Here is a 27,135-nt window from a genome sequence, read left to right as displayed (position 1 = left end):
AAGGCCAAATCTACACTGAAGTTGCTTACCAAGAAGACAGTGAATGATCCTGAGTGGCTGAGTTACAGTTTTGACTTAAATCTACTTGAAAATCTATGGCAAGACATGAAAATGGTTGTCTAGCAATGGACAGCAACCATTTTGATAGAGCTTGAATCATTTTTGAAAGTAATAATAGGCAGATGTTGTGAAATCCACGTGTGGAAAGCTCTTAGACTTACCCAGAAAGGCTCACAGCTGTAATCACTGCCAAAAGCCCCTGCCGGGGCGGCAGGGTAGCCTAGTGGTTAGAGCGTTGGTCTAGTAACTGAAAGGTTGCAAGTTCAAATCCCGGAGCTGACAAGGTACAAATCTGTCGTTCTGCCCCTGAACAAGGCAGTTAACCCACTGTTCCTAGGCCGTCATTGTAAATAAGAATTTGTTCTTAACTGACTTGTCCAATTTGTAAGTCGCTCTGGATAAGAGCGTCTGCTAAATGACTTAAATGTAAATGTAAAAGTGCTTCCACAAAGAATTTACTTATGTAAATGAGAAATTTCTGTATTTCATTCTCAATAAATTTGCAAACATTTCTAAAAACATGTTTTCACTTTATCATTATGGGGTATGTAGATTAGAGGTCGACCGATTATGATTTTTCAACGCCGATACCGATTATTGGAGGACCCAAAAAAAGGCCGAAACCGATTAATCGGCCGATTTTGTTTTGTTTATTATACACTTTTATTTTAACTTAATATAATACATCAATCAAATCAATTTAGCCTCAAATAAATAATGAAACATGTTTCATTTGGTTTAAATAATGCAAAAACAAAGTGTTGGAGAAGAAAGTAAAAGTGCAATATGTGCCATGTAAAAAATCTAATGTTTAAGTTCCTTGCTCAGAACATGAGAACTTATGAAAGCTGGGGGTTCCTTTTAACATGAGTCTTCAATATTCCCAGGTAAGACGTTTTAGGTTGAGGTTATTATAGGAATTATAGGACTATTTCTCTCTATACCATTTGTATTTCATATACCTTTGCCTATTGGATGTTCTTATAGGCACTTTAGTATTGCCAGTGTAACAGTATAGCTTCCGTCCCTCTCCTTGCCCCTACCTGGGCTCGAACCAGGAACACATCGACAACAGCCACCCTCGAAGCATCGATACTCCACAAAAGCCGCGGCCCTTGCAGAGCAAGGGGAACAACTACTCCAAGTCTCAGAGCGAGTGATGTTTGAAACGCTATTAGCGCGCAACCCGCTAACTAGCTATCCATTTCACATCAGTTACACCAGCCTAATCTCCGGAGTTGATAGGCTTGAAGTCATAAACAGCTCAATGCTTGAAGCACAGGGAAGAGCTGCTGGCAAACGCACGAAAGTGCTGTTTGAATGAATGCTTACGAGCCTGCTGCTGCCTACCACCGCTCAGTCAGACTGCTCTATCAAATATAAAATCATAGACTTAATTATAACATAATAACACACAGAAATACGAGCCTTAGGTCATTCATATGGTCAAATCCGGAAACTACCATTTAGAAAATAAAACGTTTGTTCTTTCAGTGAAATACGGAACCGTTCCATATTTCATCTAACGGGTGGCATCCATAAGTTTAAATATTCCTGTTACATTGCACAACCTTCAATGTTATGTCATAATTACGTAAAATTCTGGCAAATTAGTTCTCAACGAGCCAGGCGGCCCAAACTGTTGCATATACCCTGACTCATGAAACTCATGTTAGCAGGCAATATTAACTAAATATGCAGGTTTAAAAATATATACTTGTGTATTGATTTTAAGAAAGGCGTTGATGTTTATGGTTAGGTACACATTGGTGCAACGACAGTGCTTTTTTCACGAATGCGCTTGTTAAATCACCCGTTTGGCGAAGTAGGCTGTGATTCGATGATAAATTAACAGGCACCGCATCGATTATATGCAACGCAGGACACGCTAGATAAACTAGTAATATCATCAACCATGTGTAGTTAACTAGTGATTATGTTAAGATTGATTGCTTTTTATAAGATACGTTTAATGCTAGCTAGCACCTTACCTTGGCTCCTTGCTGCACTCGCATAACAGATAGTCAGCCTGCCACGCAGTCTCCTCGTGGAGTGCAATGTAATCGGCCATGATCGGTGTCCAAAAATGCCGATTACCGATTGTTATGAAAACTTGAAATCGGCCCTAATTAATCGGCCATTCCGATTAATCGGTCGACCTCTAATGTAGATGGATGAGAAAAATATATATATAATACATTTTCAATTCAGGCTGTAACACAATAAAATGTGGAATAAGTTTGACTGTTTGCAGTCACAATATGTATTGTATTTAGAGCTTTCTGAGCTTTCTGAGCTGTCAGTGCTTGCTCTATGTAGCTATAATGACGTTTAAATGTGTAATGCATCATGAATTATATACATAGACAGTGCTTGACTTGGGTAGGAGCTCACCGGAACTGAGTTCCGGCACCTCAAATGTTCTACTGCTTCCGTTCCTGCACCTCTTAGAAAATATTGGCTTAAAGTTATTATATAGTTCCCGAGTAGCGCAGCTGTCTAAGGCACTGCGTCTCAGTACTAGAGGCATCACTACAGACCCTGGTTCAGTCCTGGCTGCATCACAACCGGCTGTGATCGGGAGTCCCATAGGGCAGTGCACAATTGGACCAGTGTCATCTGGGTTAGGGTTTGGCCGAGGTAGGCCGTCATTGTAAATAAGAATTTGTTCTTAACTGACTTGCCTAGTTAAATAAAGGTAAATAAATAGAGTTCCTGCACCTTAATATAAACAGTACCGGTACCTATTTCAATCCAATTCAAGCACTTTACATACAGTTGAATTCGGAAGTTTACATACACTTAGGTTGGAGTCATTAAAACTTGTTTTTCAACAACTCCACACATTTCTTGTTAACAAACTATAGTTTTGGCAAGTCGTTTAGGAAATCTAGCCTGTGCATGACACAAGTAATTTTTCCAACAATTGTTTACAGACCGATTATTTCACTTATAATACACTGTATCACAATTCCAGTGGGTCAGAAGTTAACCTACACTAAGTTGACTGTGCCTTTAAACAGCTTGGAAAATTCCAGAAAATGTTGTCATGGCTTCAGAAGCTTCTGATAGGCTAATTGACATAATTTGAGTCAATTGGAGGTGTACCTGTGGATGTATTTCAAGGCCTACCTCCAAACAGGTACAAAGGTATCTATATCCACAGTAAAACAAGTCCTATATCGACATAACCTGATAGGCCGCTAAGCAAGGAAGAAGCCACTGCTCCAAAACATCCACAAAAAAGCCAGACTACGGTTTGCAACTGCACATGGGGACAAAGATTGTACTTTTTGGAGAAATGTCCTCTGGTCTGATGAAACCAAAATAGAACAGTTTGGCCATAATGACCATCGTTATGTTTGGAGGAAAAAGGGGGAGGCTTGCAAGCCGAAGAACACCATCCCAACCGTGAAGCACGGGGGCGGCAGCATCATGTTGTGGGGTTGCTTTGCTGCAGGAGGGACTGGTGCACTTCACAAAATAGATGGCATCATGAGGAAAGAAATTATGTGGATATATTGAAGCAACATCTCAACACATCAGTCAGGAGCCTGGTCGCAAATGGGTCTTCCAAATGGACAATGACCCCAAGCATACTTCCAAAGTTGTGGCAAAATGGCTTAAGGACAACAAAGTCAAGGTATTGGAGTGGCCAACACAAAGCCCTGACCTCAATCCTATAGAACATTTGTGGGCAGAACTGAAAAAGCGTGTGTGAGCAAGGAGGCCTACAAACCTGACTCAGTTACACCAGCTCTGTCAGGAGGAATGTGCCAAAATTCACCAAACTTATTGTGGGAAGCTTGTGGAAGGCTACCCAAAACGTTTGACCCAAGTTAAACAATTTAAAGGCAATGCCTCTAAATACTAATTGAGTGTATGTAAACTTCTGACCCACTGGGAATGTGATGAAAGAAATAAAAGCTGAAATAAATCATTCTCTCTTCTATTATTCTTAAAATAAAGTGGTGATCCTAACTGACCTAAAACAGGGAATTTTTACAAGGATTAAATGTCAGGAATTGTGAGAAACTGAGTTTAAATGTATTTGGCTAAGGTGTATGTAAACTTCCGACTTCAACTGTAGTTACCCAAGAAAGATACTTGAAATTGAATGGACCACTGTTGACTCAATCCGACTACCTGTATGCCAAAACATACAGATACATATTTTCCACTCATGCTTACTTAACTTTGTTTGTCCCAAAATGCCCTGCTCTGTTAAGTATGTGGGGAGAGTGGTCCCGTGTGGCTCAGTTGGTAGAGCATGGCGCTTGCAACGCCAGGGTTGTGGGTTCAATTCCCACGGGGGGACCAGGGTTCAATTCCCACGGGGGGACCAGGATGAATATGTATGAACTTTCCAATTTGTAAGTCGCTCTGGATAAGAGTGTCTGCTAAATGACTTTAATGTAAAATGTAAATGAGAGAGTCAGGAGGGAATTCTCTATCATCTGACCTATCATTCCCATGGGGAGTCAGAGTTCATGATTTAAGAGAACTTGATGTTATTGAACTATTCTGTCCTTTTATGAGTTGGATTGACCACACTGTTTCAACCTATTTTAGTTCTAGAGTTGATTAATTCATGTTTGTTGAATTGAAGGATATATTTTATTTAACACCTTTATTAAATTAAATAGACATTATTTAGGCTATGCGTGGAGGTATAAATATTTTCCTTTTAAAGATGTTGGTGAAACTGTCACTCCCGAGTGGCGCAGCAGTCTAAGGCATTGCATCTCAGTGCTAGAGACGTCACTTCAGACTCTGGTTTGATTCCAGGCTGTATCATAATCCGGCTGTGATTGGGAGTCCCATAGGGCGGTGCACAATTGGCCCAGCGTCGTCCGGGTTAGGGTTTGGCCGGTGTAGGCTGACTTGCCTAGTTAAATAAAGGTTTAACATCCATTTGAGATTTTAGATTAAGGACTGTTTTCTTCCCTCGGACATCATTGCACGCGAGATAGAACAGCAGAATGTGTACTGCAATTATTTTTCCCACTCTGCCAGAGGCTCCTCCCACTCTGCCAGAGGCTCCTCCCACTCTTACTTACTTACATACTGACTTTATTATCCCCATGGGGAAATTTTATTGCAGTGTCACGTACACTTTTAAAGTGCCGTTTAAATACAAAAACAAAATTGATAATACAACTTTTATAACAGTTACATACCAGTAAAACATATATATTTTTTAAGACTAGCCTGCTGGCCTTACTGAGTCGATAGGAACATTAGCCCGAGCTATTTAGGAGGGATATCACACCTGGCACAAATTATTGTCTACTCTGTTTCAACAACAAAACAAAAGCAATGAATGTGCTGGGATGAAGAGTGGCGCTGTTTACTCTAATGTGCATTTGATCTCAATGTTCAACTTGAAAGCTGTTTCGGGTTGGAGGGATTGTAGTTGATGAAAGGTGAGGGCCAATGTAAGGGGCCGATGTGTCACTTCCCAAACCAGGAAAACTTTCATGATAATCCTCCAAAGCTTTCGCTAAGCCCACTAAATTTCCTCATATCACTCGCCCTTTACAATTCAGGATTTTCCCAAGTTTTCTTAAATGCATTCCCATTCCCTGGGAAAAAGGCCTACCTTATTTGAGAAAGTTTGATCAAAGTCTTACCCTTTCGTTGGAGTGAATGGTACTACTGGATAGCAGCACACACTCCTCTTAGCTTGGCACTTAATTTCCGTGGATACTTGACTAAGCACATAGGAATGATGACATCATCGTGACTTAAAGTGATTCAAGTCCTGACGGATGGTGATTAGGGGAGAATCTGAATTGCATTTCCTTGATTCTTCACGTCCTCTCTCCTCGCCTCCTTCTCAAAACCTATTGGATGAGGTGGTCAGCGGGGAGGGACTTCTGACTTTCTCATCCAATGGGTTTTGAGAAAGAGGCGAGGAGAGAGGACGTGAGGAATCAAGGAAATGCAATTGAGATTTTTCCATAGGATGTGTGACGATGTGGTTGGACTCTTCAACTGATGTCATTCAGTAGTTCATGTCTTGAGCTATCCCGTGAAGTCATATCACACCTCATGTTGACTTTAGCATGCCAACTGTCAGTGACTTTTCAGTCAGATCCTTTAATGGTAGTATGAATCCCAGTAGCCCATGTTGGTATGCTTGCTGGCGTACTTTTTGGATAACAGGAATAGGCTTAGGGCTTGGGGCGGCAGGTAGCCTAGTGGTTAGAGCGTTGGACTAGTAACCAAAAGGTTGCAAGATTGAATCCCCGAGCTAACAAGGTTAAACAAATCTGTCGTTCTGCTCCTGAACAAGGCAGTTAACCCACTGTTCCTAGGCCATCATTGAAAATAAGAATTTGTTTTTAACTGACTTGCCTAGTTAAATAAAGGTAAAATTAAAAATAAATGAGGCTGTCAAGTTGGCAACTGTTTAATTTGTTTACTACACACAGCACTGATGTTTTGGGACATTTTTTGTCCTTACTTGGGGTTGGACTCTAACTTCAGGATGTGATTCACCTTATATGTATGACATTTTCTATGGCTTAACATCTTATAAGACAACCTTTTTTTGTTACTGTAGTTAATGGCCCGCTTTCAACTCTTTCGGCTACCCCCAGTTCAAGTAATGGTTAACCTGGCCGTCCCTCCTAAAGAAACTGGGGGAGGTTTCTATCTCCCTCTGCACCCAAAGTGGTTCAGCCCTGGAGAAAGAGGCAAAGAGGGGGTAATTCAGAGGCTGAGAGGCTTTGGCAATTTGTGGGGTGTCACCATAGCAACCGGAAGCATTCTTGCTCCTTGGGACATTATTGGGGAGGGGTGGGGGTTCTAGAACAGGTCCCTTTTTGGGGAGTTACAGAGAGGGGGACCTCTCGGGCCCATTAGAAGCAGGGCATTGGGGAGCTATTGTTCCCATGCAGATTTCTGTCACGCTCACACAAAGCTGTTTATGGGACAGCGACTCGGAGGAAAGACAAAACCGCTGAAAGAAGGGATTAGCTTTTTCTCTTCATGTCTGGGGCTGTCAGACAAGGATCAGACAGTGGGCCTGTCAAAACAGGGATTTCATCGAACTAGCTCACATTTGATCGTATAAGCTAATTCACACTGGGCTTCTAAGCAAAAGTTCCACTTTTTTTTGTGTGAGATGCTGAACAGCATTGATTCTAGGTTGGCTGTTATATTTTGTATTTTGAGTTGGATGCTTTTCCAGTTAGCTGCTAACTATTTAGTTTCTGTGCTAAATAAGCATTCTGCGTTTTGTTTCACTGTTCATCATGAAGCTGCAATTTATTGACACCATTGATTCAGAGTTTGTTGGGAAATTATATTTGTTGAGTGTCAAGGCATTGGTTGCTTTTTTTATTTGAGTTGCACATATTGTTCCCCTTTTCCTCAGCTGCCCACTCACCAGAGAGGAGCTTTATTTTCAAATGGAATAAAGGGTTGCTGCGGGATACAAAAGGAATTGTTGAAATCTGAGACAGAAAGCATGAGTTCTGTGAATGGTATTTTCTCTGAGATTACACAAATACACTAGGGCCAATAGGGGCCAATAGGGCATCAGCCACTGCTAGTACTAATCTCTCTCTAACCTCTGAATTCCTCAAAGCTCTCTCTAACCTCTGAATTCCTAAAAGCTCTCTCTAACCTCTGAATTGTGGGAAACAATGGTTTATTACAGAACATTTTGATTGAACATTTTGAAGAGAAAAACAAGGCCATCTGTTGAACAATTGCCTTTCTGACATTCCAGAGTTAATGAATGCTGTTATTTCACCTCAGATATAGACCAGAGAAAAATAGAATGCCGACACAGTTAACACCCACTCACCCCTCAGCGTTTTTGGTTAAAGTTAAATTCCCTTTCAGTTGTGGAAATCCCCAAGCATTCTATTCAATTTATGGTCATTTGTCATAACCATAAGTCAGCTATCACTATTAGAACGACATTGTAGTGATTTATGTGTTGAACACCTACAGTAGCTGGCAAGTTATACAGTGTACATGCAAACCTAGTCATTTGTAGCAATATGTCTGGATTCTTGACATTTGGCAGGGTTCCACTGAAAGTGGAGGAGTGCACTGAAATCCATTCTCATTGATGCAAATTTGAAATCCCATATGGCTATTTGCACTTTAAATTCCCCCAAAATGTCACCGTCATAAGTACTGTAGATCTAGGCTATACTATTAAAACGATGCTAATTAGTAGCCGTTGGTAGCCACACACATCTGTTTTCTATATCTCGTCCCCATCCACTTTACTTCCATATAGGCTTAGTGTTTTTATTCACCCAGCTCCCTGTCTGCAGTAGCATGTCCTTATGGCACTGTTGAACAGACATGCCCTTAAACTAAAATACCATGGTTAGTTGAGGACCACCCCATGCTATTCTCTCCTGGTGTTTTATACCTTTGTCATGATCAAAGCCTCAATGTTCCCCACCGATGTTGTTTAGAGCCTGAGTCGGATGAATGGAGACAGGCTTTGGAGCGCTATGTGAGTGTCCAGTCCCTTCCCCTCCCTCCACTCCACTTTCTCTCCTCTCTGTGTTCTATCTCCCCTCACCGCTCTCTTTTCCCTCTCTCCCTTTAACATGTTTTTTTTATTTTTTTATTTCACCTTTATTTAACCAGGTAGGCTAGTTGAGAACAAGTTCTCATTTGCAACTGCGACCTGGCCAAGATAAAGCAAAGCAGTTCGACACATACAGCAACACAGAGTTACACATGTAACCTTCTTTTTCTTTTTTTACATTTTCCACTCCTTTCTTTCCCCATCATCCTTCTTCTCCCCCTCTTTTGTCTCAGGTCTGAATGAAAAGCAGTCGTCTTGAACTGGCTGACTTCCATTGTGAGCCTCATCCATTCCTGAGTGCCTATAAGATCCTTATCATGAGCTTTATGGCACAACATGGACACGTTTACTGCTACAGGCTTCATGAATTAACCTGGCGGTGCCTCACTCCGCTTTGATGGCATTCCTCTGGGGTTGTGTTGGGGCGGGTATGACCGTGTAATGTCTGTATTGTGGCAGTAGAATGCAGCCCAAACGCGTGTAAGGGAAAGTAATAGAGTAACTTCCAGGCAAATGAATAGACCTACTCCTAAGTTAGCCATCTTCAATCAAAGCTGATAGTTTTGTTTCCAGGAAATGGCTAAATGTGTGTTAGAGCTGTGATGAAGGCCATGCAGCCGAAAGGTTGGCACAAAATAAGAACGTGCAAGCTCAGTGTGCGCAAGCTTCTTTTCACTGAACTACACTATGTTTTAATGTCACGTGTAAAGTACGGTGAAATGCCTTTCTTCAAAGCTCTAAACCCAACAATGCAGTAATCAATATCAATGTAGAACTAAATATAACTTAAGGTAGAACAAAAACACAATAAATAAAATAAGAAGCACACGAGTAGTAAGTAAGCATACTATATACAGGGTCAGTTTTAATACCATATTTACAATGTGCAGGGATACTGGAGTGATAGAGGTAGATATGTATAGGAGTAAGGTGACAGGGATACTGGAGTGATAGAGGTAGATATGTATAGGAGTAAGGTGACAGGGATACTGGAGTGATAGAGGTAGATATGTATAGGAGTAAGGTGACAGGGATACTGGAGTGATAGAGGTAGATATGTATAGGAGTAAGGTGACAGGGATACTGGAGTGATAGAGGTAGATATGTATAGGAGTAAGGTGACAGGGATACTGGAGTGATAGAGGTAGATATGTATAGGAGTAAGGTGACAGGGATACTGGAGTGATAGAGGTAGATATGTATAGGGGTAAGGTGACAGGGATACTGGAGTGATAGAGGTAGATATGTATAGGGGTAAGGTGACAGGGATACTGGAGTGATGGAGGTAGATATGTAGAGGGGTAAGGTGACAGGGATACTGGAGTGATAGAGGTAGATATGTATAGTGGTAAGGTGACAGGGATACTGGAGTGATAGAGGTAGATATGTATAGGGGTAAGGTGACAGGGATACTGGAGTGATAGAGGTAGATATGTATAGGGGTAAGGTGACAGGGATACTGGAGTGATAGAGGTAGATATGTATAGGGGTAAGGTGACAGGGATACTGGAGTGATAGAGGTAGATATGTATAGGGGTAAGGTGACAGGGATACTGGAGTGATAGAGGTAGATATGTATAGGGGTAAGGTGACTATGCATCAGGACATATGACAAACGGAGTAGCAGCAGCGTATATGATGATTGTATGTGAGTGGGTGGGCATGTGTGTGGAGTCAGTATAAATGTGTGTGCATGTTATGTGTGTGTTGCAGTGTTCGTGAATGTGCATAAAGACAGTGCAACAACAAAAAGGTCTCAACTCAGATATTCTGTTAGCTGTAGCAGTCTTATGGTTTGGGTTTAGAAGCTGTTCAGGAGCCTGTTGGTGTCAGATTTGATGCACCGGTACCACTTGGCATGTGGAAGCAAAGAGAACAGTCTATGGCTTGGGTGGCTGGATTCTTTAATGATTTTCCAGGTGTGTGTCAACATTTCTGAAGCATCTCCTGCAATCCCTAGATTTAGTTTGTTCTGTGTAAAGTATAACAAAGCTATTTGACATGGATTCAAGTAAGGTGTCATTACTTTTCTCCACCATGTGCTGCTGAAGAAATGTCATCAAATTTCTCTATGACGGGCTGGGAAAGGCTCATGTTCGGGTGCTGCTCCATGCTCAAAGTGTGCACTTGGGGAGGCAGATTGGCACATTGACTGTTGTCTTTCCCAGGGCTCTTTGTGCGATGGCTGGCCACTGGCCACTGGCCACTGGCCCAGCACCAAGCGCCAATGCATTATTTGGGTCAGCCACCAGCAATGCTGTTGCCAAGGCTTTTTGGGGGAGGTAGAACATCTTGTATGTTGTGCTACTGATCTAGCAGACATACTATAATCTTTCTACATAAAGAGCGATTGACGAAGCCGCAATATGAGAATCCTGGATTTGTGGAAAATAGATGGAAAGCGAAGGGATGTAATTTGATTAGCTACAATTGAGACGCAGAAGGATCCAATCCAGAGTCAACTGTTAAGTGAATTGACACAGTGCGACATTGCCTTTGAGAATCTGTTGAGCTGAAATAAATTTTTGATTTCTAAGGTGTTAGCCTACATCCACCCAAATTATATTGTACGGTATTTTCAAACCTGTGGATTCAATGGTGGGTAATGACATGGATTAGTGTACTCATACTGTCACGACTTCTGCCGAAGTCGGTGCCTCACCTTGTCCGGGCGGTGTTCGGCAGTCGACGTCGACGGTTTTCTAGCCATCGCCGATCCATTTTTCATTTTCCATTTGTTTTGTCTTGTTTTCCCACACACCTGGTTTTCATTCCCTCATTAAGTGTTGTGTATTTCACCCTCTGTTCCCCCCACGTCTTTGTGTGGTATTGTTTGTTGTAAGTGCTTGTGCACATTTGTTTGACTGGTGCGCGTCGGGTTATTGTGCCCATATTTTGTATTTCTTATGCCGTTGGTTTTATTAAACTCTATTAACTTTATTAAACTTCTATTAAACTCCTCCGGCTATTACCTAGTTCTGCTCTCCTGCGTTGGACATCCCTGCCACCAGTTACGCGCCCCTTACACATACGGGTTACATTCCAACTGTGAGGACTTGAACATTCACAGGGACATTCATTTAGAAAAATATCTCTGTCTTTGTTTATGTCATTTTAATTTGAAAGCTTCTCATCATAAACTCTTACTTTCAACATTGCTTCAACCTAAGCCGTATTATTTATATCAACCGTACTTGTCTGCACGACCAGTTGATGTAATAAGACAGACCAAAGCTAAACGCTAAACCAAGTAGCTAACCTCAAACCTCCCAGAAGTAATGAAATAGTTATCCCCTCAGTGCAGTTGCTTGTTATTTTGGTATAACAGTGCTCTGCCTGGCTATAACAGTGACCCTATTCTTCCTCACATCGCTAAAAGAGGTCACGGATGATTAAGAGCACTCCTTGTCTGCCTAAATGCAATGCATATGCCTGTGATGGGGCGTAGTGGAGTTGATTGTTTCTTAATTTAGTTTTTAGACCCTGAAATAAAACATGCCAAAATGCTCAGTTTGTTGTTTTTGTTATTTACCAAAAATATGTTGTAAAGACAGTATTGATGGCAAAAAACAAATGTTATGTCCAGTATATCCGAAGATGTAAAGCATCACTATGCCATTTAAGATTTATCGATTTGTGTTTGAGGTGGTGAATCAAATTCTATGTTGGGTCGGGTGTTTGTCATTGGAAAGAAAAGGGAGGTTAGGTCTTGAAAGAGCATAGATTAAAGTAGTTGTTTGTCTCAGTAGGGTCATTCTGTGAGAAACAGAAACATCTTCCTCCAAAGGACATTTCTTTGTGCTAAATTCCTGGAAAATACTGAATTCGATTGACGTTTTTTGTTCCATGTTCACACAGAATAACCCTATTGGGATGAGGGAGGGTGTCTTGTCAAGGAATAACCAACCCTATTGGGGGGAGGGAGGGTGTCTTGTCAAGGAATAACCAACCCTATTGGGAGGAGGGAGGGTGTCTTGGCAGTGAAGAGCTAATGGCTAATGTTGACATTTGATCCATCTGTGTCCCCCTGCTTGCTGAACTCCCATCTGTCACTCCCCTGCCCATAATGCATAGCTAGTAGAGTCCCACACACAACTCACCTTAACCCAGTCCTACACACAGCTCACCTTAACCCAGTCCCACACACAGCTCACCTTAACCCAGTCCTACACACAGCTCACCTTAACCCAGTCCCACACACAGCTCACCTTAACCCAGTCCTACACACAGCTCACCTTAACCCAATCCCACACACAACTCACCTTAACCCAGTCCTACACACAGCTCACCTTAACCCAGTCCCACACACAGCTCACCTTAACCCAGTCCTACACACAGCTCACCTTAACCCAGTCCCACACACAGCTCACCTTAACCCAGTCCTACACACAGCTCACCTTAACCCAATCCCACACACAGCTCACCTTAACCCAGTCCTACACACAGCTCACCTTAACCCAGTCCCACACACAGCTCACCTTAACCCAGTCCCACACACAGCTCACCTTAACCCAGTCCTACACACAGCTCACCTTAACCCAATCCCACACACAGCTCACCTTAACCCAGTCCCACACACAGCTCACCTTAACCCAGTCCCACACACAGCTCACCTTAACCCAGTCCTACACACAGCTCACCTTAACCCAGTCCCACACACAGCTCACCTTAACCCAGTCCTACACACAGCTCACCTTAACCCAGTCCCACACACAGCTCACCTTAACCCAGTCCCACACACAGCTCACCTTAACCCAGTCCCACACACAGCTCACCTTAACCCAGTCCTACACACAGCTCACCTTAACCCAGTCCCACACACAGCTCACCTTAACCCAGTCCTACACACAGCTCACCTTAACCCAGTCCCACACACAGCTCACCTTAACCCAGTCCTACACACAGCTCACCTTAACCCAGTCCCACACACAGCTCACCTTAACCCAGTCCCACACACAGCTCACCTTAACCCAGTCCCACACACAGCTCACCTTAACCCAGTCCCACACACAGCTCACCTTAACCCAGTCCCACACACAGCTCACCTTAACCCAGTCCCACACACAGCTCACCTTAACCCAGTCCCACACACAGCTCACCTTAACCCAGTCCTACACACAGCTCACCTTAACCCAGTCCCACACACAGCTCACCTTAACCCAGTCCCACACACAGCTCACCTTAACCCAGTCCTACACACAGCTCACCTTAACCCAGTCCTACACACAGCTCACCTTAACCCAGTCCCACACACAGCTCACCCTAACCCAGTCCTACACACAGCTCACCTTAACCCAGTCCTACACACAGCTCACCTTAACCCAGTCCCACACACAGCTCACCTTAACCCAGTCCCACACACAGCTCACCTTAACCCAGTCCCATACACAGCTCACCGTAACCCAATCCCACACACAGCTCACCTTAACCCAGTCCCACACACAGCTCACCTTAACCCAGTCCCACACACAGCTCACCTTAACCCAGTCCCACACACAGCTCACCTTAACCCAGTCCCACACACAGCTCACCTTAACCCAGTCCCACACACAGCTCACCTTAACCCAGTCCCACACACAGCTCACCTTAACCCAGTCCCACACACAGCTCACCTTAACCCAGTCCTACACACAGCTCACCTTAACCCAGTCCCACACACAGCTCACCTTAACCCAGTCCTACACACAGCTCACCTTAACCCAGTCCCACACACAGCTCACCTTAACCCAGTCCCACACACAACTCACCTTAACACAGTCCTACACACAGCTCACCTTAACCCAGTCCCACACACAGCTCACCTTAACCCAGTCCCACACACAGCTCACCTTAACCCAGTCCCACACACAGCTCACCTTAACCCAGTCCTACACACAGCTCACCTTAACCCAGTCCTACACACAGCTCACCTTAACCCAGTCCCACACACAGCTCACCTTAACCCAGTCCTACACACAGCTCACCTTAACCCAGTCCTACACACAGCTCACCTTAACCCAGTACCACACACAACTCACCTTAACCCAGTCCCACACACAGCTCACCTTAACCCAGTCCCACACACAGCTCACCTTAACCCAGTCCCACACACAGCTCACCTTAACCCAGTCCCACACACAGCTCACCTTAACCCAGTCCCACACACAGCTCACCTTAACCCAGTCCTACACACAGCTCACCTTAACCCAGTCCTACACACAGCTCACCTTAACCCAGTCCCACACACAACTCACCTTAACCCAGTCCCACACACAGCTCACCTTAACCCAGTCCCACACACAGCTCACCTTAACCCAGTCCTACACACAGCTCACCTTAACCCAGTCCCACACACAGCTCACCTTAACCCAGTCCCACACACAGCTCACCTTAACCCAGTCCTACACACAGCTCACCTTAACCCAGTCCTACACACAGCTCACCTTAACCCAGTCCCACACACAGCTCACCTTAACCCAGTCCCACACACAACTCACCTTAACCCAGTCCTACACACAGCTCACCTTAACCCAGTCCTACACACAGCTCACCTTAACCCAGTCCCACACACAACTCACCTTAACCTAGTCCCACACACAGCTCACCTTAACCCAGTCCTACACACAGCTCACCTTAACCCAGTCCCACACACAGCTCACCTTAACCCAGTCCCACACACAGCTCACCTTAACCTAGTCCCACACACAACTCACCTTAACCCAGTCCCACACACAGCTCACCTTAACCCAGTCCCACACACAGCTCACCTTAACCCAGTCCTACACACAGCTCACCTTAACCCAGTCCCACACACAGCTCACCTTAACCCAGTCCCACACACAGCTCACCTTAACCCAGTCCCACACACAGCTCACCTTAACCCAGTCCCACACACAGCTCACCTTAACCCAGTCCCACACACAGCTCACCTTAACCCAGTCCCACACACAGCTCACCTTAACCCAGTCCCACACACAGCTCACCTTAACCCAGTCCTACACACAGCTCACCTTAACCCAGTCCTACACACAGCTCACCTTAACCCAGTCCCACACACAGCTCACCTTAACCCAGTCCCACACACAACTCACCTTAACCCAGTCCTACACACAGCTCACCTTAACCCAGTCCTACACACAGCTCACCTTAACCCAGTCCCACACACAACTCACCTTAACCTAGTCCCACACACAGCTCACCTTAACCCAGTCCTACACACAGCTCACCTTAACCCAGTCCCACACACAGCTCACCTTAACCCAGTCCCACACACAGCTCACCTTAACCTAGTCCCACACACAACTCACCTTAACCCAGTCCCACACACAGCTCACCTTAACCCAGTCCCACACACAGCTCACCTTAACCCAGTCCTACACACAGCTCACCTTAACCCAGTCCCACACACAGCTCACCTTAACCCAGTCCCACACACAGCTCACCTTAACCCAGTCCCACACACAGCTCACCTTAACCCAGTCCCTTTTCAAAGGTCTTAATATCTGTGTTTGATAACTGTACCAATTGGCTTTTGTCATCGTCTCGTTTGAAGGAATGGTCTCGTTATCTAGGAGATGTGCTGATGCTCGCATGCCCAGGCAAACAGGACACCCTGGTGTGTGTCTGTCGGACACTGAGATACCCGCCACTAGAGTTGGCACACAAGCCAAAGAGGTGCTCTTTATGTCATGGGTGCCAAGCAGACCGCTCTCTGAATTCATGACTGGGTTGTAATTGTGTTAGACTGGGATTTTAATGCACTATTTATTACCAGGGTCTGCACCACCACGCTACTGCCTACTAATTCATTATTGCTGATCAGACTATTCCGTTTAATTTAAAGCGAAAAACCATTTAGATTTTTTGAAGTAGTTCATTTGTTTGCTGGTGGTATGTGCAACCTTGTCATCCGCTATTTGCCCTTGAATGGACCTTGTTATGTTTTTAAACTGAAGTAACAAGTTGTCTGGCAAATGCTGCCTCTTCAATTTATTGCATATTTCTTCTGTTTGTACAAGTCTTCTCATTTTACAATGCAAAGATATGCTGTAGATATGCAATAGTTCATCATTATTAATAGTTTAGAACCACCCAGAGGTGGCATTCGCCATATCCTATGTTTATGTAACCAATTTGATCTAACCACCTAACCGCTTATAATAAATGCTAATGCAGGGAACAGACATCTGACCAAATGTACAGTGCCTTGCCTTTAGCAAGTTGTTGGTTGTGTATCACCCTGTTTGTCTTCAGTCAGACTGTCTTTGAATTTCTATTGTGATTAAAGCATTTTATAGCTTAAGATTATTTACCAGGATGGGCTTGGTAGGCCTATTTAATGTTTACCTCAAATGTACAGCTTTTATATTGTATTGCATGATACAACACAAATAAAAGCCTTGAAAGATGTTCTTTAGGCAAATATTCAGATAGCTTTCGTTCTCATCTTGTTAAGTGGGTTTTGAAAGACGTAATGGGAATGCAGTCATTGGATCCTGAGGTAAAGTAAACGGAATAGGACACGCATTGATTTGGACTGAGGTAGAGTTTCCCAGATTGTAGATACTTAATATACACAAATACATGTTCCTTGTAATTATGTGGTGCATATCAAGGTCACAAGTACAGAAAATCTCTTGTCTACAAACCTTTGTGTGTCTTAGCACCATATGTCTTTGTATGACCAGCTGCTACTGGGGATCTTTCGTGTGTGTGTGTGTGTGTGTGTGTGTGTGTTGGGGGGGGGGGGGGGGGGGGGGGCTTTTGTTGTGTCTACCCTTGCGTGTCTGGCTGAGTTGACAGTATGTGAGAGGACAGTGTAACAAGAGTCGAAACCTTGTCCTCTTTGTTTGGTAATTATACCACTCTGCGTTCACATGGTAGAGGGGTACTGTGGAGAACCATCAGGGGAGAGAGAAAGGAGCACGCCAAACAAAGCCTTAACAATCTGGAAATAATTCCCTTGACCCTATTCAACCCACTGGTTTTAGGCATAGTCCTTCATCTCTTACTATAGGGCGATGGTGTAGGGCGATGGTATAGGGCTATGGTGTAGGGCTATGTTGTATGGAGATGGTGTAGGGCGATGGTGTAGGGCTATGTTGTATGGAGATGGTGTAGGGCTATGGTGTAGGGCGATGGTGTAGGGCGATGGTGTAGGGCTATGGTGTAGGGCTATGGTGTAGGGCTGTGGTGTAGGGCTATGGTGTAGGACTATGGTGTATGGAGATGGTGTAGGGTGATGGTGTAGGGCTATGTTGTATGGAGATGGTGTAGGGCTATGGTGTAGGGCTATGGTGTATGGAGATGGTGTAGGGCTATGTTGTAGGGCTATGGTGTATGGAGATGGTGTAGGGCGATGGTGTAGGGCGATGGTGTAGGGCTATGGTGTAGGGCTATGGTGTAGGGCGATGATGTATTGGACATTATGTCTGTCAGATACTGACAAGGAACACTACACCATGTCATTTATTCATGCACTGTATTGTTAGTGTTGCAACAGGGAACTTGAAAGTGCTTCTACCTACTTTGCTAGCCTATATCCCAAATCCCCAAACTCTTTGTATAGAAGTGAGAAGGTACTGTGAGATTTAACACCAGTCGAACACTGTCAGGAAATTTCAGTTTAAATGGATGAATCACTGTCTGCGCTAATGTTCACAGGTTGGAGTTTTACCTTGGATTTGGCACTGGATGAAAAAGTGGGCACAGTCAGTAGGAATCATTCTCCAGTGATCATTGTTGAAGAATCTTGCTTTATTGTGGTGATGAAGTTGAAAAGTTACTGGACCATTCTTCAAACCAAAAGGCATTACTTTAAAGTGGAACAAGCCAGCAGAGGTGAAAAGCAGTGCTTTGTTTGCAATTAGGTTAATGGGGTATGTTTTTAAATGTTGACTGACATGACCTTTGTGTCTTTAATGTATCTTTAAAGTGTGATTCTGTGACCCTGGTTGATCCTGGTTGTCTCTGATTCCAGATGGTGTCCACCGTGTCACGGCCCTCTGCACCCTGCGTGTCACCATCATCACCGACGACATGCTGACCAACAGCATAACGGTGCGCCTTGAGAACATGTCCCAAGAGCTCTTCTTGTCCCCGCTGCTCGCCCTCTTCAAGGAGGGCGTGGCAGCGGTCCTGTCCACCCGCCCTGATGGCGTCTTCATCTTCAACATCCAGAAGGACACACACGTCCAGGGGAGCATCCTCAACGTCACCTTCTCCGTCCTGCACCCTACTGGGGGATCCGGGGGCACCATCCCCTCTGGACCTTTCTTCCCCTCAGAAGCCCTGCAGGAGCAGATTTATCTGAACCGGACTCTGCTCACCTTGGTGTCCAGCCAGCGTGTGCTACCCTTTGACGATAACATCTGCCTCCGCGAGCCCTGTGAGAACTACATGAAGTGTGTGTCGGTGCTGAGGTTCGACAGCTCGGCACCCTTCCTGTCCTCGGATACGGTGCTGTTCAGGCCTATCCACCCGGTGACGGGGCTGCGCTGCCGATGCCCAGCAGGTTTCACAGGGGACTACTGTGAGACGGAGATTGACCTGTGCTACTCGGGTCCCTGCCAGAATAACGGCAAGTGCCGGAGCAGGGAAGGCGGGTACACTTGTGCGTGTCCGGAGGACTTCACCGGTGAGTGTTATCCACTTTTTGGTTTCCTACTTGACTCTTTTTCTTTCACCCCATTCTTGATCTGCTCTTTTTCACGTCAGTCTTTCTTTCACCTTTCACTCTGACTTTGCTTTTGTCTTTCTTTCCTGTCTCTCTGTCGTTAGGGTTAGTCTCTCTGTCATTAGGGTTAGGGTTAGTCTCTCTGTCATTAGGGTTAGGGTTAGTCTCTCTGTCATTAGGGTTAGGGTTAATCTCTCTGTCATTAGGGTTAGGGTTAGTCTCTCTGTCATTAGGGTTAGGGTTAGTCTCTCTGTCATTAGGGTTAGCGTTAATCTCTCTGTCATTAGGGTTAGTCTCTCTGGCATTAGGATTAGGGTTAGTCTTTCTGTCATTGGTTTAGGGTTAGGGTTAGTCTTTGTGTCATTAGTACTTAGATAGAAACATGCCTACCCCCACCGAGAACTCACATCTGCTTTGACAGAGCCTCTGTCTATAGAGCTTAATATTCCTGCTATATTAAAGACATGGCCCACAGCCAAAACCATGATTCTGCAGAGGCTATTACCTGTTAATCAAACCCTAGCCTTCTATGCTTTGAAGACTCTTGGCCAGCTCCAGGTAGTCTCAAGTCATAACGTGGCTGATGATGGTTGACCTGACAGTGTTGGCCTCAGGTTTCTCACACTTTCGGGAAAAAGATCCCTTGTAATTCCCTCCTAACCGGAGATTATCTGTCTTGCAGTCGGGTCATTACCTGCTGGAATTCCGTGCCCCGTAAGTCATAGGTGTTCTTTTTATCCAGATCTTGTCAGGGTCATTTGCAACACACAACACCCCACACTAGGAGCTGGAAATAGATCTGGTAGTGGCACATTGGAATGCAAAGACCTTGTGGGGTTGACAATGTTCCTTTTGACCTGTGGGAAAATCATCTCTTGACTCCTTGGTGCTCTCTTTCATAATATGTAATACAATGACCCTTAAAGGGTGACATAATCCCACTTCACTTTCCACACACATTTCTCTGTAGTCTTCCTGTCTCTGTTCTCTATCGCTTCAATATAAAAGCCTTGTTGTGTAATACATTGTTACCATACTGTAAATTATCCTTTCCTGTTTTTTTTATTGGGAGCTATCTTTCAGCTCAGTATGTGACCCCTTAATGGTCACCCCAAGCTGTTAGGGAAAGGAAAACAGCATCCATTTGAATGGTGTCACCTCCGGAACACATCTCAGGTCTAGTTAACCAGGCAGGACAGTGTCAGTGTGGGTTGCTGACGGGTCGTGACAGGTGTCTTACAGACCACCAAGGTGGCCTGCTGCTTGGCCAAAGACACTCCATTGTTCTGTTGTCATTATGCCACAAGCCGTTTGGTTCCAGCAAAGAGCCAAGGGTCAGTCTGGGTCACAGAGCATGGTGGTTACAATCTGCTGTGTTTTGACATGCTTGTGAATGGGGGTTGGGTCCCAACCCCCCTCTTTCTGAGTCCATTCAGACTAGCTTGTAGGTTGTGTTGTAATGTAGTTGAACTTGTGTCTGCTGAAAACCTGACTGATTTCAGCTTGTTCCCCAAAATATATTTGTGGGGCTTCGTCCTGGACACATCACAATATAAAGGCCTGAAAGGAGGATTTAAAGGAGAACATGTGTACTCATTTAGACACCTACCTCAACTTTTGTCAATAACAGTTTTTCTGTTTTTAATAATCAGCAGTTTTTTTATACCTGCTCACCTGGGCCACCCGTTTCCTTTTCCCTTCCTACAGGTGAGCATTGTGAGGTGAACTCCCGCTCTGGACGTTGCGTCCCGGGGGTGTGTAAGAACGGGGCCAGGTGTGTGGATCTCCTGGTGGGGGGGTTTGTGTGCCAGTGCCCCCCAGGGGAGTACCAGAAACCCTATTGTGAGATGAGCACCCGCAGCTTCCCTGGCCAGTCCTTCATCACCTTCAGAGGGCTACGGCAGAGGTTTCACTTCACTGTGTCCTTCATGTAAGTACACCTATGTGTCTTATAACATGTCTCTATAATAATGTGTACGTGTGTATGAGTGGCTTTTTGGGGGGAGGGGGGGGGGGGGTTCTTTGCATTCAAGAACACCTGGAGCTTTTTTGACATAGTACTGAGCCAAATGGTACACATCTAACGCCATGTCTGAATATACAGTACCAGTCAAAAGTTTGGATACATCTACTCATTCAAGGGTTTTTATATATTTTTTACTATTTTCTACATTGTAGAATAATAGTGAAAACACCACATATGGAATCATGTAGTAAACAAAAAAGTGTTAAACAAATCAAAATGTATTTTATATTTGAGATTATTCAAAATAACTACCCTTGCCTTGATGACAGCTGGCATTCTCTCAACCAGCTTCATGAGATAGTCACCTGGAATGCATTTCAATTAACAGGTGTGCCTTGTTAAAAGTTAATTTGTGGAATTTCTTTCGTTCTTAATGCGTTTGAGCCAATCAGTTGTGTTGTGACAAGGTAGATGTGGTATACAGAAGATAGCCCTATTTGGTAAAAGACCAAGTCCATATTATGGCAAGAATAGCTCAAGTAAACAAAGATAAACCACAGTCCATCATTACTTAAAGACATGAAGGTCAGTCAAAATGGAAAATTTCAAGAACTTTGAAAGTTTCTTCAAATGCAGTCGCTAAAACTATCAAGGGCTATGATGAAACTGTCTCTCATGAGGACCGCCACAGGAAAGGAAGACCCAGAGTTACCTCTGCTGCAGAGGATACGTTCATTATAGAGGATACGTTCAAATAAATGCATCACAGAGTTCAAGTAACAGACACATCTCAGCATCAACTGTTCAGAGGAGACTGCGTGAATCAGGCCTTCATGGTCGAATTGCTGCAAAGAAACCACTACTAAAGGACACCAATAATAAGTAGACACTTGCTTGGGCCAGGAAACACGAGCAATGGACATCAGACCGGTGGAAATCTGTCCTTTTGTCTCATGAGTCCAAATTTGACATTTTTGGTTCCAACCACTGTGAGATGCAGAGTAGGTGAACGGATGATCTCAGCATGTGTGGTTCCCACTGTGAAGCATGGAGGAGGAGGTGTGATGGTGTGGGGGTGCTTTGCTGACACTGTCAGTGATTTATTTGCAATTCAAGGCACACTTAACCAGCATGGCTACCACAGCATTCTGCAGCGATACATCATCCCATCTGGTTTGCACAGGACAATGACCCAACACACCTCCAGGCTGTGTAAGGGCTATTTGACCAAGAAGGAGAATGATGGAGTGCTGCATTAGATGACCTGGTCTCCACAATCACCTGGCCGCAACCCAGTGAAGGAAAATCAGCCAACAAGCGCTCATCATATGTGGGAACTCCTTCAAGACTTTTGGAAAAGTATTCCTCATGAAGCTGGTTGAGAGAATGCCAAGAGTGTGCAAAGCTGTCATCAAGGCAAAGAGTGGCTACTTTGAAATTGCTAAAGTATATTTTGATTTGTTTAACAATTTTTTTGGTTACTGTATGATTCCATATGTGTTAGTTCATAGTTTTGATGTCTTTACTATTATTCTACAATGTAAAAAATAGGAAAAATTAAGAAAAACCCTTGAATGAGTAGGTGTGTCCAAACCTTTGACTGGTACTGTACATACAACCCTTTGTAATAAGCAGTAATGGCTGTATCCGTGGAAACACAAATAAACATCGCCCCATTCTCTTGTCTCACTCACTGGACATGCTTAGGCATAGGCACATCTGAACCTCAAATCACAGAAGTGCTGAATCACAGGGCTGGTACATCAGCCTTGACATTTGTGTTCTGTTTTCACGAAAGAAGCACAAGCCATTTCATCCAGTGGTTAGGTGCAGATATTGGTTCAAATAGTATTCATTTTTAATTTTAAATACTTTAAAAGTTTAAGAGCTTGCCTGGAGTGACATTTTATATATCAAGGCTGTAGTGAAACATCTCTTCCTAGCGTCCAGCTCAGGTTCCCTGGCAAAGGTAAAAACAGGAAGTGATGCGTGGAGCCAAGGGACTCTAGATGTTTGGCTTTGTTGATCATGGTTTCCTGTGACGCTGCCCTGTGCCATATGGCTTTTGACTTTTGTGTCCGTACCCGCTACGTGCCAAAGGGTTCATGACACACAGCGGAATGGCTCCCAGTACTAGCTCTATGTCTGTCCGCACCAATCCTCCTTCCCTCCGTAATTTTCCAAATTCCTTTTGCTCCTCTCATTGTCTCTAGTTCAATATGATTATTTTTTCAATTTTCCCTTTTCACTCTCATTGTCTGTCATTTCCCAGGTTCATTTGTCTCTCAATGTGTCCCACTCTCCCCCGTTCTTTCATTACCTCAAGACAGGTTTAAGCCTTAAGACAATTGAGACACGGATTGTGTATGTGTGCCATTCAGAGGGTGAATGGGCAATACAAAATATTTACGTGCCTTTGAATGGGGTATGGTAGTAGGTGCCAGGCACACCAGTTTGTGTTTTTCACACTCAACAGTTTCCCGTGTGTATCAAGAATGGTCCGTCACCCAAAGGACATCCAGCCAACTTGACACAACTGTGGGAAGCATTGGAGTCAACATGGGCCAGCATCCCTGTGGAATTCTTGCGACACCTTGTAGAGTCCATGCCCTGACGAATTGAGGCTGTTCTGAGGGCAACTCAATATTAGGAAGGTGTTCTTAATGTTTTGTACACCCAGTGTACTGTACTGTATAATCAATGATAATATAATGTATTGTACTGTATAATAAGTTATAATATAGTATGCAATCAATGATAACATACTGCTGATAATATACTGTACCAGGGTTAGGGTCAATTCCATTTCAATTTCAGTCAATTCCGAAAGTAATTTAATTTCCAACTCCAAATTTTCCTAATTGAAAAGCATTGGAAAATAATTGGAATTGGAGTTAGAATTTCATTGTACTTCTGGAATTGAAATGTTTTTTACCCCAAGCCTGTACTGTACAATCAATGTGACCTTTGCTCCTGTATGACCTCCTGTATGACCTCCTGTCTGACCTCCTGTATGGCCTGCAGGTTTGCCACCAGAGAGAGGAATGCCCTGCTGCTTTACAACGGAAGGTTTAACGAGAAGCACGACTTCATCGCCTTGGAGATCATCGAGGAACAAATCCAGCTCACCTTCTCAGCAGGCAAGGACGTAAAGGATGCAGAGAAGAGATGGCCGCCAGACTCTTCCATTTACTCTGTTCCCTTTGCTTCACTTCACGTCTCTCTCCTATCCCCCTCTCTGTGAAATACTAAATCTCATTAACAGGGAGGTTCTGACCAACTGGGCAGGGGTCAGAGTTTTTGGAGCCAACCCTCAGATACCAGAGAAAATTGAGAGTAAACAGTGATTATGCAGTTCACCCAGTGGACTGTGTTGTGTTGAGTTTGGCAGGGAATTACTGCCATGGCGGTATTAGCCTAAGTAAACAATCATTAACCGACAGTCTATCTAACTAAAGTAGTGTTCACTGATCTGGATCAGTAGCACCAATATTAAAATAACTCAAGAGGTCCAAAGGGTTATGTTTTTCTTAACCTTCCCCAGCCCCATCTCTCAGCTTTATACCAAACCTCCCCAGCCCCATCCCTCAGCTTTATACCAAACCAAGTTGCAGGGCTGCCATTGGGTGTCACACACTCAGGGTTGTGACTTCAAAGAAAGAAAGAAGTGAGAGGAGGTATCTATGAAAAGGGCCAAACTCAGTTGGAATGGATTCTGTGTCGATTAAACTCTTTCCTGTTTCCTTTGTCCTGTTTCCATCGCTCTAGGAGAAGCCAAAACCACCGTATTGCCCTTTGTCCTGAGTGGGGTCAGTGATGGTCAGTGGCATAGAGTACAGCTACACTACTACAACAAGGTAAGCACACATCCTGGATAGGTGGAGGCTATCATGATAACATAAGATTTGATCACTAAAAGAATGATGCATGTCCCTGTTTACTTGTTGTGCTTCGTGCCTACACCTAGACCACGCTTGGTCTGTGGGGTAAATGACGAGTGGTGTGGTGGGCGCGGGGGAGAGGGGGGTGGTCATTGTTTGGAAATCCTTCAATCACAGTTACTAGAGCACCAGTAGGATTAGGATGTTATGAACCCAGATGAAGTGCCCTCATAAACCTCCAGGCCAAAGGTCATTCAAGTAGGGCACTCATACTATCCCCCCAACCTCCTCAAACTCCACACAGAGTCCAGATTTTGAAAGGGTTGTCATGGGAACAGACACGCTAGTCTTTGTTTTGGGCGATTTTAGAGTTGATTTGAGGCCGTTGTATTGACAAAGAATAAAATTATTGAGTTTCCATTTTGAGCTTTGTTCTCTTGTTTTGAAAGACAATCTGGGTTAGGCCTGTGTAACTAAACGGGATGGCCTCAAACAGATAAGTATTTCTGGATCCAGGGCTTTCTATGCAGGATTTTTTATGTTTATTGGCAGTGGAAGTTATTGTGGTCACCTTCAAAGATGGAACCCACTGAGAGTACTGTTCCTGGAAAGATATTAGTTGTTTTTAGCCTTGCTAAACCTTTGAAAATGACCCAGTAGTGTGAGAATGTACAGTGGTGGCCAAAAGTTTTGAGAATGACACAAATATTAATTTTCACAAAGTCTGCTGCCTCAGTGTCTTTAGATATTTTTGTCAGATGTTACTATGGAATACTGAAGTATAATTACAAGTATTTCATAAGGCTTTTATTGACAATTACATGAAGTTGATGCAAAGAGTCAATATTTGCAGTGTTGACCCTTCTTTTTGAAGACCTCTGTAATCCGCCCTGGCATGCTGTCAATTAACGTCTGGGCCACATCCTGACTGATGGCAGCCCATTCTTGCATAATCAATGCTTGGAGTTTGTCAGAATTTGTGGGGTTTTGTTTGTCCACCCGCCTCTTGAGGATTGACCACAAGTTCTCAATGGAATTAAGATCTGGGAAGTTTCCTGGCTATGGACCTAAAATATCGATGTTTTGTTCCCGAGCCACTTAGTTATCACTTTGCCTTGTGGCAAGGTGCTCCATCATGCTGGAAAGGCATTGTTCATCACCAAACTGTTCCTGGATGGTTGGGAGAAGTTGCTCTCGGAGGATGTGTTGGTACCATTCTTTATTCATGGCTTTGTTCTTAGGCAAAATTGTGAGTGAGCCCACTCCCTTGACTGAGAAGCAACCCCACACATGAATGGTCTCAGGATGCTTTACTGTTGGCATGACACAGGACTGATGGTAGCGCTCACCATGTCTTCTTCGGACAAGCTTTTTTCCGGATGCCCCAAACAATCGAAAAGGGGATTAATCAGAGAAAATGACTTTACCCCAGCCCTCAGCAGTCCAATCCCTGTACCTTTTGCAGAATATCAGTCTGTCCCTGATATTTTTCCTGGAGAGAAGTGGCTTCTTTGCTGCCCTTCTTGACACCAGGCCATCCTCCAAAAGTCTTCGCCTCACTGTGTGTGCAGATGCACTCACACCTGCCTGCTGCCATTCCTGAGCAAGCTCTATACTGGTGGTGCCCCGATCCCGCAGCTGAATCAACTTAAGGAGACGGTCCTAGCGCTTGCTGGACTTTCTTGGGCGCCCTGAAGCCTTCTTCACAACAATTGAACCGCTCTCCTTGAAGTTCTTGATGATCCGATAAATGGTTGATTTAGGTGCAATCTTACTGGCAGCAATATCCTTGCCTGTGAAGCCCTTTTTATGCAAAGCAATGATGACGGCACATGTTTCCTTGCAGGTAACCATGGATGACAGAGGAAGAACAATGACTCCAAGCACCACCCTCCTTTTGAAGCTTCCAGTCTGTTATTCGAACTCAATCAGCATGACAGAGTGATCTCCAACCTTGTCCTCCTCAACACTCACACCTTTGTTAACGAGAGAATCACTGACATGATGT

At 44.2% G+C, this 27,135-nt stretch overlaps 1 protein-coding gene across 1 annotated transcript in view; it reads left to right on the top strand.

Annotated features, from left to right (window-relative positions):
- LOC120051695 (cadherin EGF LAG seven-pass G-type receptor 1-like) overlaps window positions 1–27,135 on the top strand; it is a 91,312-nt gene that overhangs the window by 19,721 nt on the left and 44,456 nt on the right. Inside the window, exons 2-5 of the mRNA XM_038998582.1 lie at window positions 18,585–19,241; window positions 20,988–21,210; window positions 24,271–24,386; window positions 25,015–25,103. Coding sequence (XP_038854510.1) covers window positions 18,585–19,241; window positions 20,988–21,210; window positions 24,271–24,386; window positions 25,015–25,103 — 1,085 coding nt within the window. The remainder of the gene's footprint in view (window positions 1–18,584; window positions 19,242–20,987; window positions 21,211–24,270; window positions 24,387–25,014; window positions 25,104–27,135) is intronic.

This window comes from Salvelinus namaycush, chromosome 8, assembly GCF_016432855.1.
Source record: "Salvelinus namaycush isolate Seneca chromosome 8, SaNama_1.0, whole genome shotgun sequence".
NCBI lineage: Eukaryota > Metazoa > Chordata > Actinopteri > Salmoniformes > Salmonidae > Salvelinus > Salvelinus namaycush.
The sequence above is the reverse complement of the archived record's forward strand: the minus strand, read 5'-3'. Positions and strand labels throughout refer to the sequence as shown.